This window comes from Bubalus bubalis, chromosome 3 (genome assembly GCF_019923935.1).
Source record: "Bubalus bubalis isolate 160015118507 breed Murrah chromosome 3, NDDB_SH_1, whole genome shotgun sequence".
Lineage (NCBI taxonomy): Eukaryota > Metazoa > Chordata > Mammalia > Artiodactyla > Bovidae > Bubalus > Bubalus bubalis.
Window position 1 is genome coordinate 91,309,263 of NC_059159.1, and position 19,429 is coordinate 91,328,691.

Here is a 19,429-nt window from a genome sequence, read left to right on the forward strand (position 1 = left end):
GTTCCTCTGCCTTTTCTAAATACAGTTTGTACATGTAGAAGTTCTCGGCTCACGTACTGCTGAAAAATAGCTTGAAGGATTTTGAGCGTGACCTTGCTAGCATGTGAAATGAATGCAGTTGTGCGGTAGTTTGAGCATTCTTTGGCATTGCCCTTCTTTGGGACTGGAATTAAAACTGACCTTTTGCAGTTGTGTGGCCACTGCTGAGTTTTCCGAATTTGCTGGCATACTGAGTACACCATTTTAACAGCATCATCTTTTAGGATCTGAAATAGCTCAGCTGAAATTCCATCACCTCCACTAGCTTTGTTTATAGTAATACTTCCTAAGGCCCACTTGACTTCACACTCCAGAAAGCCCTGGGAAGCCCTAAAAGATGTTTATAATAATCTTCTTTATATCAGTAAATTGAACCAACATCTGCCCAATTTTTCAAGTCAAAAACTTTGTAATCAGTCTTAATTCCTCCTCCTTTCACCGTATCCTCTCCATTCCCAAATCAAAACCATCTGCAAGCACAATAGGGCTTATCTACAAAATACATCCTCATTCATCTCCACTGCTACCACCTTAATTCTAATGATCATCAGCACTAACTATTCACCCCCAAACTTCAAAGCTAGTTTCATGTCAAACTGGGTCAATCCAATCCTACTGCTGGAACTCTATCTTTACTGAACCAAGGTCTCCCCTTCAAGTCACAACACTTCCACATGCCTTCTGCAAAGACATCACCATTTCCCAGGATCCTCAACTGGAATGAAAAAGGATATGGGCTGCTCTTCTGCTATCCAGACATGAACCTTACTATACCTTTTCATAATTCATCCATGGTCTGTAGCACCACCAGATGCTGACTTCCCTAATGCTGCTGCTGCTGCGAAGTAACTTCAGTCATGTCCGACTCTGTGCGACCTCATGGACTACAGCCTACCAGGCTCCTCCATCCATGGGATTTTCCAGGCAAGAGTACTGGAGTGGGGTGCCATTGCCTTCTCCGTCCCTAATGCTACTCAAGTTCTAACTATATCCTGAACCCATTTCAGGGTCTATCTATTCCATGACACCTATTACTATCAGTCCTATTCATGTTGACCTTGACCTTCTCTGAACATAATTAAACTACTAGGCACTTAATTCCTACACTGCTACTTACTTGTTTCATGTGTGTTTATCTGCTCTCCCTCAAATACAATAGAGTTTTAGTTCCTAAAGGCCAGGGATTATTTATGCTGGTGCCTGTCATAATGCTTTATACCCTTCAAGTATTTAATAAGTATTAAACATATTAAATAATCCTTTATAAAATGTTCCCTGGTGCTTAGAACAGCACTTTACCCATAATAAGCACTGAGTAAATAGCCAGTGAATAAAAACTTTACAAATATAAAGCAAAAAAAAAATAATCAAAAAAAATATAATTTCTAAATATAATTTGGACCTTATCAACATGTCAAAATTTTGTTTTAAATTAATTCTGATATTCCAGGGAGACCTTCAGGGGTATTGCATTATTTACCATGAATTCTTAAATAACAAAGCTTGTTTGAGGATAAGGCTGGAAATTACTATAAGAGCAAATATGCCTTAAAAAAGAAAACTGGTGTTCTTTACCAAAGAAGATTAAAGGCTAATATTTTTCAAACAAACATAAGGAACATCACCTTCAAATTGAACAAAAGCATTCCTAGTACTGAGATAATCTGCTCCTTGGTGTGTTAATTTCAAAAATAATATTCACAAATTCCCCCTCAAAATACCTTTTAAAAGTTTAACAACCTGAAATTTTTATAAACTTTATATCTTCTACACAGATTTTTTTGACATGCCAAAAATTCTATCTAATTTCATTAGTTTTCCATGACTCTGATAAAGTCAAAGTGCACTGAAAATGAAGGGAACAGGACAGCTTCTTCCCTTAATGAATCACGCACTTACTTCCTGAAATACAGAAGCTTTAAGGGACATCTACTGGCTTTCAGCAACCCATGAACTTTGAGACCTTGGGCCAGAAATCAGACACCTCCCTGTGGAGTAAAACTTTTTTTATCACTTTTACTTGCTGAGTTCTCATTCTTTATGTTGGCAAAAAGACAAATTGCAAACTGGACAGTCAGTGACAAATAGACATCAAAAGGCTTCATTTAAAAGGTTTTATTTTTATGTTACCTATATTTTTTATACAATGGTAGTATTTTAAAATAATAAACATAAATCTGCCTGTTTTTCCTACAATGTAAATGTTTCTCTGTTAAAAAATAAAGCACATTTTGTGGAGAAACTGGAGTCTTCAATACATCGTCAGTGGAAATGTTGAGATGGTGTGCACAGACTTTTGAAAAAGTTTGGCAGTTCTTCAAAAAGTTAAATAAAAAGTTACCACGCAACCCAGCAATTTCATTATCTGGTCTTCCATATATATACTGAAATCCCATAATAGTTATTTACTTACCTTAAAAACACTATCTTCATTTTGGAAGTTTCAGTTCAGTTCAGTTCAGTTACTCAGTCCTGTCTCTTTGCAACCCCATGGACTGTGACACACCAGGCCTCCCTATCTATCACCAACTCCCAGAGTTTACTCAAGCTCATGTCCATTGAGTCGTGATGTCATCCAACCATCTTATCCTTTGTCCTCCCCTTCTCCTCCTGCCTTCAATCTTTCTCGGCATCAGGGTCTTTTCAAATAAGTCAGTTCTTTGCATCAGGTTGCCAAAGTATTAGAGTTTCAGCTTCAGCATCAGTCCTTCCAATGAATATTCAGGATTGATTTCCTTTAGGATGGATTGGTTGGATCTCCCTGCAGTCCAAGAGACTCTCAAGAGTATTCGCCAACACCACAGTTCAAAAGCATCAAATCTTCGGTGCTCAGCTTTCTTTATAGTCCAACTCTCACATCCATACATGACTACTGGAAAAACCATAGCTTTGACTAGACAGACCTTTGTTGGCAAAGTAATGTCTCTGCTTTTTAATATGCTGTCTAGGTTGGTCATAGCTTTTCTTCCAAGGAGCAAGTGTCTTTTAATTTCATTTGGAAGTTTAGCACATCAAAAATAATAGGTGTCAAAAATGGTACATGCCTGTGCGTATTCTCTAGTTTCTAAGGCAATACAAATTATAAAAGTATCCAAAGAGGTAGTCAAGCCCTCAAAAGAAAAAGAGTTCTCTTCATCATTTGACTGAAAATAAACTGTCAATACAGGCAAGATGTTTGATTTAGTGATTGTTAAAAGATATTACCTCAGACTGCTAGAAAGTTAGCATGATCAGATCTGTCTCATGTCTCCCTTCCTTATGGGCTTTCAGATCCTGAAAACAAAGCCCAGGTGGCTCTAGTCTCCTCTACGAAGGCTTCAAACTTTAACCACCTTCTCTTCTGAGTTGATAGCACTCTTTTGGCAAGTAATTATGTACAACCTCGTGATAAACCTTCTATTATTTAATTTTTCATATGTTTCTATAGTGCCTCTCCAACTAAATTTGACACTTTTTGAGGAAAATAAGTATTACACCTCTTTGTTAGGATCACAGCACAAAACAGAGGGTTCCATAAATCTTATATATAACATTTATTTAATTAATAATTATATTATGTAAAGTTATTTTGCTATTCTTACCTACGGTAGTAATTTTGCAATATAGTATGCTAAAATTTCAGTCTCTCAGAAAAAAGAAGTCTGAGAAAAACGAGACCAAGAACTATCATCTTTGATTAACAGTGTGGCACTGGTTAGCTTTTTCATACATTATCATATTTAACTACTAAATAAACAAGATTCACTCAGAAAAGTGAGTTCAGGAAATATGAAACTGAGTTGTCACTAGACCTGTTTTCAGATATTACTTCATATACAAAAATAGCATGTTCCTAAAAGAAAGTGTTTAGCATGATGCAAAAAAAGACTCCCTGATAAGGATGATGATAATATATTCAAACAGCACATAACATTTACTTTGTAGCTTCTAAATGCCAAACAAGGTGCGAAACATGTCATATCTGTTGTCTCCATTCTAATTCCGACCCTACAACTTCCTCACTACACAAATGAGCAGTTCTCTGAATCTTACTTTTCACATTTGTAAAATATAAATGATATTTAAGTGACTTATCTCACATGTTTATTATGAGGATCATGTAAGAGGAGGCAAGCAAAGGTATGAAAAAGAGTTAAAAACTGGATCAAGCATTATAAAAATTCAGTTGATAGCATTATTATTAATAAAAACAACTTCTAAAACAATTATTTGAAAAGTAGAGAACTTTCCTATATTTCATTAGAGGTGCCCAATCATAACATAATGTGTACCGAACTGTGTCTAACTCCTTGTGAATCATGTCTCCCTATCATTATCAATAATATAAACAAGCTGCACTTTTATCTCTGAATATTTTTCAAATTCAATTTAAAAGTAAAAAAAATTAACATCTAACAACACTTTTTTTTTTAACTTTACAATATTGTATTAGTTTTGCCAAATATCGAAATGAATCCGCCACAGGTATACCTGTGTTCCCCATCCTGAACCCTCTTCCCTCCTCCCTCCCCATACCCTCCCTCTGGGTGGTCCCAGTGCACCAGCCCTGAGTAACTTACTTCTACCCAAATGTACTGTTAATAATGTGATGGAAGAGAAATAAAATGCAATATATTATGATGAACCTGAATTTCTTTGATTTTTGTTCTTCAATTTAAACTCACTTGACTTTACTGTTTCCCTGATAGCTCAGTTGGTAAAGAATCTGCTTGCAATGCAGGAAACCCTGGTTCGATTCCTGGGTTGGGAAGATCCGCTGGAGAAGGGATAGGCTACCCACTCCAGTACTCTTGGGCTTCCCTTGTGGCTCAGCTGGTAAAGAATCCACCTGCAATGTGGGAGACCTGGGTTCCATTCCTGGGTTGGGAAGATCCTCTGGAGAAGGGGACTTCACTAAACTGTCACATAAACCAGAATTGTTTAAAATAAACATCATATCAAGGGTTAACCATACTTAACTGACAGTGAAAAATCTTTAGTTTTAGAGAGGAAGTTCTTGTTCCAGTAATTTCATCTTTTCAGATAGAAAAGAAACAAGAATATAAATACTAAAATTACAAAAGCAAAGTCAGTAAGGCAAGGTACCATGGCACTCAGTCCTGATGCTTTGGGAGGCAAAGATGTTGGAGATATATTTATATGATGGCTCCAAAGTTATTTAAATTCACAAACTACCCAGCCATGTAGCTAGCACATTTCAACTAATACTGAAACCATGCGAGGGCTTCCCAAGTGGCACTAAGAACCCTCCTGCCAACGCAAGAGACATAAGAGACACAGGTTCAATCCCTGGGTCGGGAAGGGCACAGCAACCAACTCTAGTATTCTGGCCTGGAGAATTCCACGGACAGAGGAGCCTAGCAGGCTACAGTCCATAGGGTTGCAGAGTCGGACACGACTGAAACAACTTAAGAAAGTGGAAGTCGCTCAGTCTTGTCTGACTCTTTGCGACCCTATGGACTCTAGCCCACCAGGCTCCTCTGTCCAAGGAATTCTCTAGGCAAGAATACTGGAGTGGGCAGCCATTCCCTTCTCCAGGGGATCTTCCCAACCCAGGGATCGAACCCAGGTCCCCACATTGCAGGTGGAAGCAACTTAGCACATATACAAAAACATGTTAAAAAACAAGCTTCCTACTCTAATTTCATTACCTAACAGCATTCCCACTACCTGCTTTAAAGCTTAAACATCCGAAAGTCTTGCAAATCATTCTGCATTTTTTTAATAAAAGCTATTCATATCCAAAAATTGTTTTTTATTTAACTACCTGTCTTTTACTAACCACTTCTTTACAATAACCAAACACTAAACAGAGACTCTATGGATAAGTCATTTATTTTCCAGCAGATGGTATCTATTAATGGCTATGTTCTCCTGACATATAACATTCTCTACAACCCATAAAGCTATGCAAACCTGTGGATTTTTCCTCTCATGTCCTTATCAACATAATTTTTGAAGTTTAAATAATATAAAATGAAAATATCTTTATCTGCATTGCAGCTTGGGGAAAAAAGCAGAGATACAGAATTAATCATAGGAAAATATCCCAAAATGAAATTTATAGATACTGTAATATGCAATATAATATTAGTTTACTAAATATAAACCCAAATTAAATGCTGCTGTGTATCCAATTATATTTTATGAAAATTCAAATATTGTACATAAATAATACAGACAAATGCCAATATATAATATTAATGTACATTCAGGAATAATGAAAATGATACTTTCAATTTGCATATTCAGGAATCAAAGCCATATGTTACACATTCTTCAGGAAAAAAGTCTTCAGTGAGAGCTGCTCCTAAAACATCAGCATTTGTGATGCTGATTCCTTTACTTGAGAAAGTGAATTGCTATGCCTTCCTGGAGATTTAAAAAGGAAGTGAGTTCAAAACACTGATAGGATAGTTTGAAATCAAGAATTTTGTTCTTTTCTCTCAGGATTGCTTTGACTGTTAGGGGTCTTTTGTGGTTTCACACACATTTTAGGCTTGTTTCTCTTATTTCTATGAAGAATTCCTTAGGTATTTTGATGTGGATTGAACTGAACCTGTAGATCATTTTGGGTAGTATGGTCATCTTAACAATATTAATTCTTCTGATCCATGAACAAGGGATGTCTCTCTCTTTATTTGTATCTTCTATTTCTTTCTGCAAAGTCTTGTCATTTTATTGTCCAGATCTTTTACTTTTCCAGTTAATTTATTCCTAAATATTTTATTGTTTCTGATGCTACTGTGAATGGAATCGTTTTATTTTTCCAAGGCTTCCTCATTAGTGTAAAAGAATGTCACAGATTTCTATAAGTTGATTTTGTTATCTGCCACTTTACTAAAATCATCAATTACAATTAATTACATCAATTACATGTAATTAGTTAATTACAATAGTTTTTGATTGACTCTTTGGGATTTCCTATATGTAAGATCATAGCATCAGCAAGCCATAGTGATAAAAACAATATGGCATTGGCACTAAAACAGACTTCTAGACCAATGGAACCGAATAGACAGTCCAGAATCAAATCCCACCCTATATGGTCAACTAATATTCAACAAGGGAACCAAGAAAACTAATGAGAAAAGGATAGTCTATTCAGCAAATAGTGCTGGAAAAAATGGAGAAACATGTACAGAATAATGAAACTAGACCCTTTACTCATACCACTCACAAAAATTAACTCAAAATGGATCCAAGACTTAAACATAAGACCTAAAACCATAAAACTCCTAAAGAAAACATAGAGATGAAGCCCAAAGATATTTGTCTTGGGAATGATTTTTTTGGGATATGACATCAAAAGCACAAGCAATACAAATAAAAATCAACAAATGGGACTACATCAAATTCAAAAGCTCCTGCCCTGCAAAATAAACCATCAACAAAATGAGGTGATTGCCAACAGACTGGAAGAAAATTTTTACAAATCATGTATCAGATGAGGGGTTAGTATTCAAAATACATAAAGAATTAATACAACTTAATAACCAAAAAAATAGTTTTAAATGGGCAGAAGAACCAAATAGACACTTTTCCAAACAGGACATCAAAATGGTCAACAGACACACATGAGAAGATGCTCAACTTCACTAATCATCAGGGAGAGACAAGCAAAAACCACAATGAGATATCACCTCATACCTGTTAAGATGGCTATCATCAGGAAGACAAGAGACAACAGGGGACAGTGAGGCGTGGTGAAAAAGAAACCCTTACACACTGCCGGAAAGAACGTAAGTTAGTCCAACCACTGTGGAAAACAATATGAAGGGGCCTCAGGAAATTAAAACTAGACCTACCATCCAGGAATTCTGCTTCTCAGAATATACCCAAGGAAATGAAAACAGTAATTCGGTGAGATACCTGCACTCCCGTGTTTACTACAGCGCTATTCACAACAGCCAAAACATGGAAACAACCCAAAAGACCACCAACAAATGAAGGGGTAAAAAAGATTTACATACAGAATGTAATATTTTTCACCCATGAGAAAGGAATATATCCTGCCATTGGTGACAACATGAATGAACCTTGAACATACTATTAAGCAAGACAAGACAGAGAAAGACAAGCACTGTACAACATCACTTATATGTGGAATCTAAAGAAATCAAATGTGCAAAAAAAAACAACAACGTACAAGAGAACTCCCACCAGACTATCAGCTGATTTCTCAACAGAAACTCTACAAGCCAGAATGGAAAGGCATAATATATTTAAAGTGATGAAAGGGAAGAACCAACAACCAAGAATACTCTACCCAGCAAAGACTCTCATTCAGATTTGATGGAGAAATCAAAAGCTTTCCAGACAAGCAAAAATTAAGAGAATTCAGCACCACCAAACCAGCTTTACAACAAATACTAAAGGAACTTCTCTAGGCAGCAAACACAAGTGAAGGAAGAGACCTACAGAAAATAAACCAGAAACAATTAAGAAACAGGTAATAGGATCATGCTGTGTGCTGTGCTCAGGCACTCAGTCATGTCCAACTCTTTGTGACTCCATGGACTGTAGCCTGCCAAGCTCCTCTGTCCATGGAATTCTCCAGGCAAGTAGCCAGTTATTTCTCCAGATCTTCCCGACTCAGGGATCAAACCTAGATCTCCACATTGCAGGCAGATTCTTTACCATCTGATTAGATGTCATGTATGTTCACTGAACATAGACAATAATATGGTACTATAAGCATATAATGCAATAAATATTACAAAGGCAACCTTATCACAATACATTAATATATCAAAGTACTATGATGTATACCTTAAATTTACACCACATTCCATGTCAAATTTATCCCATTTTTTAAAAGTGATAGGAAATGAAGAAAATTGGAAGGTTCACATTACCTGATTTCAAGACCAACCAAAAAATACAAAAATCAAACCAATGTGGTACTGAAAAAAGAATATACATATAAACAAATGGAATAGATGAGAAAGTCTAAAAAATAGACTTGGACAAATGCAACCAACTGATTTCTGACAAAGGCACAAAAGCAATTCAGTAGAAAAAGGATAGTCTTTAAAGAAATAGTGCTAGAACATGGACATCCAAATGCAGGAAAAAAAAAAAACACCAACCCAAGCCTCATATCTTTACAAAAATTAACTCAAAATGGATCACAGACCTATATGTAAAACCTAAAACTATACAAAATCTAGAAAAAAAGCAGGAAGAAATCCTGGTGACCTTGTACTAGGGAAAAGAGTCCTTAGATACAATACTAAAAGCCCAGGCCATAAAAGAAAAATGTATCAAATTGAACTTTATAAATTTAAAACACTTGTTCTGCAAAAGTTCTTTTAAGAGACTTGGAGAGAATACTTGCAAATCACATATCTAACAAATGACTTGTATCCAGAATATATAAACAATGTTTGAAATTCAGCAAGAAGAAAATAAGCAACGTAATTACAAAGTGGGCAAAAGATATGAATAGATAACTCACCAAAGAAGATATACAGATGGCAAATAAGCATATGAAAAATATTCAACATTATTATTCATTAGGGAAAGTCTAAATTAAAACCATAATGATATAGCACTATACACCTATTAGAATAGCTAAAAAGAAAAAGAAAAAAATGATGAAACCACATGCTGGCACAGATGCAAAACAATTAGAACTTTCTTACAAGCCTAGTGAGAAGGCAAAATGATAGCCACTTGGGAAAACAATTTGATAGTTTCTTATAAAGTTAAATACATTCTTACCATAATAACAGAAATCAGACTCCTAAGTATTCACCCTCCAAAAAAAATTTTAACTTATATGCAGAGTACACCGTGTGAAATGCCAGGCTGGATGAAGCACAAGCTGGAATCAAGATTGCCAGGAAAAATATCAATAACCTCAGATACACAGATGACACCACCCTTATGGCAGAAAGTGAAGAAGAACTAAAGAGCCTCTTGATGAAAGTGAAAGAGGAGAGTGAAAAAGTTGGCTTAAAACTCAACATTCAAAAAACTGAAAAAGTTGGCTTAAAACTTAACATTCAGAAGATCATGGCACCTGGTCCCATCACTTCATGGCAAATAGACGGGGAAACAATGGGAACAGTGACAGACTTTATTTTGAGGGGCTCCAAGGTCACTGCAGATGGTAACCGAAGCCATGAAATTAAAAGATGCTTGCTCCTTGGAAGAAAAGCTATGACCAACCTAGACAGCATATTAAAAAGCAGAGATATTACTTTACCCACAAAGGTCTGTCTAATCAAAGCTAAGGTTTTTCCAGTAGTCCTGTATGGATGTGAGAGTTGGACTATAAAGTAAGCTGAGTGCTGAAGAATTGATGGTTTTGAACTGTGGTGTTGGCGAATACTCTTGAGAGTCCCTTGGACTGCAAGGAAATCGAACTAGTCAATCCTAAAAGAAATCAATCCTGAATATTCATTGGAAGGACTTTTGCTGAAGCTGAAACTCCAATACTCTGGCCAGCTGATGTGAAGAACCGACTCATTTGAAAAGACCTTGATGCTGAGAAAGATTGAAGGCAGGAGGAGAAGGGGATGACAGAGGATGAGATGGTTGGATGGCATCACTGACCCTATGGACATGGGTTTGAGTAGGCTCCGGGAGTTGGTGATGGACAGGGAAGCCTAGCAAGCTGAAGTCCACAGGGTTGCAAAGAGTCAAACACGACTGAGAGACTGAATTGAACTGAATGATCCACAAAAACCTACCCATGAATGTTAAAAGCATGTTTAATCATAATAGTAAAAAAAATAAAACAACCCAAAGGCCCATCAGCAAGTACCTAGATAAACAGTGCTACATTCATACAATGGAATATGACTCAGCAGTAAAAAGGAGGGAGCTACCAATACAACCAATAATGTGAACAATTCCCAAACATATTTTGTTGAGTGAAGAAAGACTGAAAATGCTACATACTGTATGATTTCACTTATATAACATACTGAGGCTTCCCTGATAGCTCAAGTGGATAAGAATCCACTTGCCAAAGTAGGAGACTCAGGTTCAATCCCTGGTCTGGGAAGTTTCCACATGCCACAGAGTAATTACCCCATACATCACAACCACTGAGCTTGTGCTCCAGAGCTCAGGACCCACAACTACTGAGCTCTCGTGCCAAAACCACTGAAGCCCATGGGCCCCAGGGCCAGTGCTCTGCAACAAGAGAAGCCACTGCAATGAGAAGCCCACACCCACAACTAGGCACAAGCCCTCACTCTGCAACTAGAGCAAAAGCCTGTGCGGCAACAAAGACCCAGCACAGCCAATAAATAAGTAAATAAATAAAATTTATATAATATTCTGGAAAAGGCAAAACTATAGGGATGCAACTAACCTGCAGTCAGTTGTTTTTTCTCAAAGGGACTAGGGATACTAAATCAGGAAAAGTAAAGTCTTGAATAAATAGTGTGGGAACAACAAATGCAGAGAGAAAATGAACCTCAGCCTCCATTTAACATCACACACAAAAGTTAATTTGAGATGGATCACAGACCTAGACAAAAAAGCTAAAACTATAAAACCTCTAGAAGAAATGATACATTATCTTCAGAATCTTGGGCTATAGAAAGAGTGCTTACCACAGAAAAGTACTCAAAAGAGAAAAAGATTTATAAGTTGAACTTCACCAAAATTTAAAACTTGTGATCATCAAAATAAATACTAAAAAATAAAAAGGCAAGTGAGATACTGAAAGAAAAGATCTGGGATACATATGTATGATAAAGAATTATATCCAGAATTTATAAAGAATTTCTGAAATGAATAATAAAAACACAAACAACCCAAATTTTTAATGTACAAACACCTGAAGAGAAACTTCACAAAAGAAAATATGTAAATGACAATAAGAACATAAAAAGTGCTCAATATCATATTCACCAAGAAAAGGTGAAAATCACAATGAAATTCCATTTTAGAACAAATAGAATGGCTAAAATTTAGAAGACTGACAATGACAAACTTTGCAGAGGATATAGAACAATGAAAATTCTCACAAATTGATGGTAGAAATATAAAGTGATAGAACCATTTTGGAAAAAATGTCTGATAGTTTTCTTATAAACATACATCTGTCTTATAAACTAGTGTAGTTTAACTACACTCTTAACTACAAAAGAAAACATATGTCAACAAAACAGTTAAACAATAACGTTTGCAGCAATTTTGTTTACAATAGCCAAAAGCTGGAAAAAAGACAAATATCCATCAATTCACAATTTATCAAATTGTGGTATAATTGTAAAGTGGAATACTACTCAACTATAAAAAAGAATGAACAACTGATAAATACAAGCATGAATATTAAAAAATATATATGTTGAGGGAAATAAGCCAACCACCGAAGACTACACACTGAATGAATCTAGAACAAAGGAAAACAATCTATGATGATAGGTATCAGAAGCTCAGAACAATGGGTGCCTATGGGGAGTGCAAACTGACCGGAAGAGAGCACGAGAGAACTTTCTGCAGTAATGAAAATGTTTAAGTCTTAAATGGGGCGATGGGTACATGGGTGCATACACTGATCAAAATATCATACTATACACTTAAAATCTGCTCACTGCATGTCAATATTATCTCTAAAAAATTTATTTAGGTCTCTTTAGTGGTAGAAAATGCAGACGATATCACAGGCATCCTGCATGTAGTGAAAAGGCCACTTTTAGAGAGTGTATGAATTCATTCAAATTCACAGAGCAAAGCTTAACTTCATATGGGGCTCAAATGCTTGGGAAAACAGAGTGGTCTTATTTTAAGCAACTGGAAACTGTTTATTGGCAAATTTTTCAAATGTGGTTTCTTTTTTTAATTAGACTTGACAATATAAGAATGAGTGGATCAAATAAAGAGGTTAAAACTGAATCAACTATGAGAAGTCTATACAAAAAAAGTATAGACTGTCATTGTTATTTGTCATTGGGCAGGAATGACAGTTAACAATATAAAGTATGCTGATAATATCTTGTATAAGAAAAACATATGATTTTGTTAACTACACATAACTTCTGTTCTCAATCGAATCCAACACAGAGGACATATTACCTCTCACAACCAATAGTTTTGCTATAGGATCTATAACTATAATTCAAATTCTTCAACATTAGGAACTACAGCAAATTTCAACCCCAAATGAATTAAAATGATGGTTCACATATTAATAGAAATCTCCACAAATGGAATAAACTGGATCAAAGTATATTTACACTAAAACTGATAATATTTTACCAAAATTTCTTAACCTTTATTTTTAAAATGAAGGAAATACAATTTCAGTATTTAATTGATCTCTGCATTTTTAGCCAGAAACCCATCTACTTTCAAACTTAAGTGAGACAATCCTTAATCCACCTGAGTGCGTGCATATGCATGTATGCCCATTTGTGCACGTGTCTTTGCACAATCACATGGACATGTAACCCAAACAAGCAAGTTCTGTGTGGTTCTCCGAAGCTTTAACTGACTTGGTACTGGTATTAAAAGAAAACACTTGAAAGTAAAAGATCGAGCATCCCATTTTTCAAGCTCTTTGTGGCAGTAGCATACCTGTGCCCTCTTCTGTACCTCCAGGAGGAGTTCAGAGTACTGCAGCTCCAGTTCCTTCTTTTGTTTGTGCCAGCAGCTCTCCTGCGCTTTGATCTGCTCTGCCACTTTGTTAAAGGTGTCTTCCTGGGTTTGCTGAAGCTCTTTCATCGTATCAGACTTGTTTTTACAGATATACTCTAGATGACTTATCTAAATAGTGAAATGCAATACAGAACAAGATATGCTCACCAATGTGTTCTTTGTATCATCTCCCCCCAAAGCTATTCTAGAATATTATACTATATTTTATACCTTAAGATCATACAAAAATTTTAAGCTAAAATGAAAAATAAATGAAGAAACAGGAGTTAGTAGAACAAAACTATATTTTAGCAGAAAATGTTTCATTTATATGTATAGATGACATCTTTTTCTCTAATAAAATTGTATGTGTGTGCTCAGTCACTCAGTCGTGTCTGACTCTCTGTGACCCCATGGACTGCAGCCCACCAGGCTCCTCTGTCCATGGCATTTTCCATGCAAGAATATTGAAACTGGTTGCCATTTCCTACAGGGGATCTTCCTAACCCAGGGATCCAACCCACACCTCCTGCATTGGCAGGTGGATTCTTTACCACTATGCCACCTGGGAAGCCCCAATAACTAACAAAGTTACTTATTCTATAATCAATTTTACTGAGAAAATTAAGAAGAATATTTTTACCTCTAGAACCAAAACTCAAGCTGTTCAGATATTTCAGTGGGAAAGGAAGTATTTAAATGAGATTTACAAATCTACAAACATTTTACATATAATAAAGCAGAATGTTCCAATCATTTTTTATTTCACATTCAAAACACTGGAAAGCAAATCCTCATCATCTAATATGTATGACAATTAACGATGTTTTGAAATTATGAAAAACTATTAAAATACAATACCATATCAGAGAGCTAAAACATGTACTCAATTATCGGTAATTTGGAAATCTGTTACATACACATTCACAGCTAAGAACAGTATCTCCACTTATCACAATTTATTCCCTTATTTCCTCAATCCTACTTCTCAATGCCTATGATTGTTTGCCAATCAGACCAAGATAAAAATGCTCTCACTCTAAAATTGGGCCAAGATGCTGTTTCATTACTTCAACAGATTAAAAAAAAAACAAAAAAAACAACTTAGGGAACAATTTTCCTCTCTGTGTCCCTTAAGGGCAAATGTCACTGCAACTAAGACCTAGAAACTAGATCATATAAATATAGTTCTAACTAGTTCAAAAGACTCAGGATAAGAATCAACACCTTTAATGGAGAAATACATTGGACTGCCAAGCCACTTTAATTTTCAATAACCAAAAGAAGGTTTTTAAATTTTTTTTGAAAGACTGAATTCCTAGGTTTGTGAATGTTAAAGGGATGATGAAAGTCCAGTTTTCTCCTACAATATGTCCTTCTTACTTTCTAAAGCACTGAATGGGTTTTGTAATATACAGTTTGTTCTATTACAAGAAATGTCATAAACATAATTTTTAAATTTTAAGTGCTTTTAAAGTAACATCTCATTATTTCCTGAGCAAAGAATTTTAGGATCATGTTTTTGAATAACTGTATCTTGTTTCTATTTTATGCTAACATAAAGAGTTGGTTTATTAATGTAAATGACTAAGTTCTTTGAATTGCTTCATCAGTAAGATTAATTTATTTTCTTTTAATTAGGTCCCTGTGGCTAACACTGGCTAGTAGTATTAGCATGTCCTGCACAGAAAGTGGAGCTCAGAGACTTCATACAGACTTCAGTCACATTTACATGCCCACAGCAATGGCATCAAACTGAGTTGTAGACAAGCCATAATTAATGGTATTGAATTATTAACACCCAAATTCTTTTTGAAATAAGATGAATGTCAGCCCTTCTTAATGATACTGTGATGTGGACAAATGTCACTGAATTTAATAGAGGAATCTGGTGCCTGAGGACAGTTACCTTCTCATTAGCCCTGTTGAGGTCTACAATCAGGGCATCAACATTCTCCTGCAAGACTGCACAAAGCTCAGACCAAGAGAATTTATCCAGCATGCCTTCTGGTTGTTTTATGAGCACAGAGCCTGCTATCAAGTGCTGATACAAGGTATGAAGGAAGGTTAGCTTCTCCTGTGAGAAAAAAAGAAATTAATTCCAGTATATAAACACTGTAAGAAGTAAAACACATAATACACGTGGTGAAGAATTTATGTCAAAAATCCTGGAAAGGAATTAAAATACTCAAGTATGGGAATATGATCATCTTGGGGACTTTTTTAACATTCAAAGTTAAACATCAGATAGAAACTTACAATTGCTTACACTTAGTAAAAAATCTCAAGTGTAGAAGCCAAAAGACCTGGGTTCTGAGGCCAGCTCTGCTACAACTGAGGACATGATCTGAGTCAGTGTCTGTTCAGGCTTCACCTTCCTTGGCTTTAACATGAGGTATCTGGACTAGATGCTTCTAAGCTCTTCTAACTAGAAGTTAACATGGTAATTCCATAATTGTATATTTACATTTGCCAAAAAAGATGTGAAGTCAAAAAACCAAAATAAAGAGTGTACCCAACACTGTTAAAGAAAAAGTTATACCAATATCTGCACTTTACATGCACACAATTACTCAGCTTTCCTCCTCCTCCAGAGATTCTAGTTTACTTACCACTTATAGGAAATCTATCCTAAGCCCCTTAGGCAAAGCAGACAGTGATATGAAAGAGATGGAAGATAGGCTCATTATTTTTCCCCCACTTAGAAGTTTATACCATACTTGGCAAACTGGGCATTTATTGGTGTTTAAATATCACAAACTTAGCAGTCCAAAAAAAAAAAAGAAAGGACGTAGCTGCCCAAGATATGCTTTAAAACTGTTCAATTAAAAATACGTAAAAAAATTCTTTCAAATTATATTGCTTTTGTAGCTAAACCATCCATTGTTTAATGACCTAGAAACACTATACTATAGAATTCATTAAAAAGCTGATTTCCATCTTGAACACAAAAAGGGAATTTACTTACTAAAATGCCAAACTGCTCTTGCTATAAAACATTTTTATCCTTAAAGTCAAAGAATGGAACTCAAGAAAAGGTAATTGTGAGGCTGCAAAATGAGCATTTTAGGTAGATAAAATAAGTTCTCTCAAGGTTTTTTAACAGACCAACAGGAAAACCTTTAAAAGGAATTTTAAATTTCTATTTAAAAAATAGGAATTCTAATTTTCCAGATAAGAACTGAATGTAGCATATGTAAACGTATTGTAGTTAGAAGCTGTGGTGAAAGTTTCCAATATATATAAAAATACATATCTTTCATTCTCTCTATATGTCATCTGAGATTTTTTTCCAAATATAACAATTTAAAACCCCCCAAAAAATTTGAATATATAGCTATAGCCACAACTTGAATTAAGATATAGGAAGAATCTTTATAACAATGCTATATATTTTTATTTTTAAGCAATTAAAGATGTCTTTTGCATTTTCAACTAAATTGAGACATTCAAAAATCTTATTAAATATAACTAACCAAACATAATACTCAGGCACTAACAATCTTCCCTCTCCGCATTTTGCCAAGTGATCGAGTTCTTCCTAAAGGGTAATTCACTGTGTCGCCATCATGTCCTTTTTGCTTGGGCTGTGATGAACCATGCATGACAATCATCCATTTGGCGTGAAAAGAGAATCTCAAGATCCAAAATCAATTCACACATGTTGAACCCAACCACAATCCTGTAGACATGCTGACTTTACAATACAGTCAGCCTTCTAGTTTCCTTTACTTTAATCATTATCTGATGTGTAGAACAATTCCAGCCCCTTCATGTGGACACAATTTAAATCCCAGACTGTAAGAAGAGTGGGAAGAATGTTTCCTTTTTACTCTCTTGGCATTCGTGTTCATATTTGTTCGAGTAATGAACTCAATATGCAAGACGACTCAGATAAACTAGCTCCACGCTAGCTAGACTAGCTCTATGTCCCATGGGTAAAAGAAAATATAAGATTACAATTCTACTCACACAGGCTCATACAGTATGGAAGAGTCTGTCATAATATTTTAAGAAGTCATTAATAAATTAACATGGATAGGCAACCCCCAAGGACATCCAAATAAACTTTTTAACTGTGTGAGACTTGTATTTTTCTAAATTTTGATTAGTATCTTACAATTATAAAAAATAAGGCAACTGTCTATTGAAGTAGATATTATTCCTGTTTTGCAAATAAGGAAGCAAAGATGTGGAGAGACCAAACCATGTGGCTTGTCCACATTCACAGTTTGTAAACAGAAGTACCTCTACCCAAGTCAGTTCTTTCAGGTTACAAAAAAGATTCTTTCCACCATATCAGGCTACTAAACTACTGAAATAAAAAAATTATTTTGTCACTGACACACAAGACTGTTAGGAGCATAGCTGCTTGAGATAGTATGTTCTAATAGAGAAAACAACTTGTACAAATGGTAAAACAGTTAAACTACTTTATTTCTCTCACAAAATTGTATCATACAAGAGTAATGGAATGGCTGGTTTGGCAGCTGGCATGAACACTTCAAAATAGCTGAGAAGAATTTTTTGAATTAAACAAGAAGACCCACTTGATAGATGTAAATTTCTAAAAGTGAGATTAGTGCGAGGCCTTCCTGACAGTCCTCTTGTCTCAGGTAATACCTCAGCATCCTTATGGAAAGCCTGGGAAAGCTTCTGAAGTTCACTCTCAGATTGGGCTGCTCGCGCCTTTTCTTTCTCCCAACAGTGCAGCACATTCTGCAGTTCCACTTTCAGAGTGTTTATTAGAGCCTCTCTGTCTGCACATTTAGTGCGTAAATGACTTAACTCTTTACTGACATCTGCCAGCTTATCCTGAAGGTCCTGTTGGAGACACCAAACAAAAAGATGGTGGGAAGATTATAACACTTAAATATAAAATGTTAATCAAATAACTTATTCCAAAAAGCTCTTTACAAGGGTTTTCCTTTCAGCTCATTATTAAAAAAAAAAAAAAAAAATTGGTGGCTCAAAAACTTTCAAATAACATTTAAAAAATAAATCTCCTACATTTACTATAAGAACATTTACTTCCCAATGATATTTCAAATTCCAGTAGAAATCTAAAATACGTGACATAAAATTCTGCTTCATTTTTCAGTCCTTACCCTTAACAGATTTCATTCAAGTACATCCATGACAAACAACATGAACCCACACCAAAAAATTCCAACTCTGAGAGTTGCCTTAGTGTAATTTTGCAAAGATGTAGTACATAAAAGCAGCACAAAAAATAAACGGTTGTCCTGGACCTTAGCTAGGTGTGGTCTCAGCCCACTACTAGGCATTATGTACTTAAAACAATGACTCCACTCCAAAATTATGAAAACTGACTCCAAGCACTAATGTGCTTACATAAAATATGTTGACTGTGGATCTAAGGCTGGACATCAAATCTTAAAACAATTTTTGAATCTATGGTACTATCATTAAATCTGGAAAATGAATTTTTCCTTGAACCAAAACAATTTCCAATAAAGTTTTTTTAATGAAAAATCATTCTTATTTTGATCAACAATAAAAAAAATTTAAGCTGTATCTAGACCTACTTAATAAAAAATAGGAAGATATATTTTCGTATAGCTCTCCTTAAAAATATTCCCTAGATAACTATGTGAGTTTCTTAACACAACAGGAAAAAGTTATTCTAAATTATAATACCTTTATATTTTTAGTGTGAGATTCTATCTTCTGTTTGGTAGAGTCAAGCTCATTCGATGCCTTTTCCTTAGCATTATTCATGTTGCTTAGCTGATGAAAAACAAATGTGAGTAACTTTTAAAATATT

At 35.3% G+C, this 19,429-nt stretch overlaps 1 protein-coding gene across 16 annotated transcripts in view; it reads right to left on the bottom strand.

Moving 5' to 3' along the window:
- The window catches only part of CCDC171 (coiled-coil domain containing 171), a 338,655-nt gene that overhangs the window by 194,233 nt on the left and 124,993 nt on the right, over positions 1–19,429 (bottom strand). For 15 of the 16 annotated variants that reach the window (XM_044939834.2, XM_044939830.2, XM_044939831.2 and 12 more), the window contains 4 exons: positions 19,303–19,392; positions 18,265–18,465; positions 15,551–15,718; positions 13,582–13,770 (listed from right to left, as the gene is read on the bottom strand). In XM_044939834.2, the coding sequence (XP_044795769.2) occupies positions 13,582–13,770; positions 15,551–15,718; positions 18,265–18,465; positions 19,303–19,392 (648 nt within the window). The remainder of the gene's footprint in view (positions 1–13,581; positions 13,771–15,550; positions 15,719–18,264; positions 18,466–19,302; positions 19,393–19,429) is intronic. The other variant, XM_044939832.2, reaches the window with a different exon arrangement.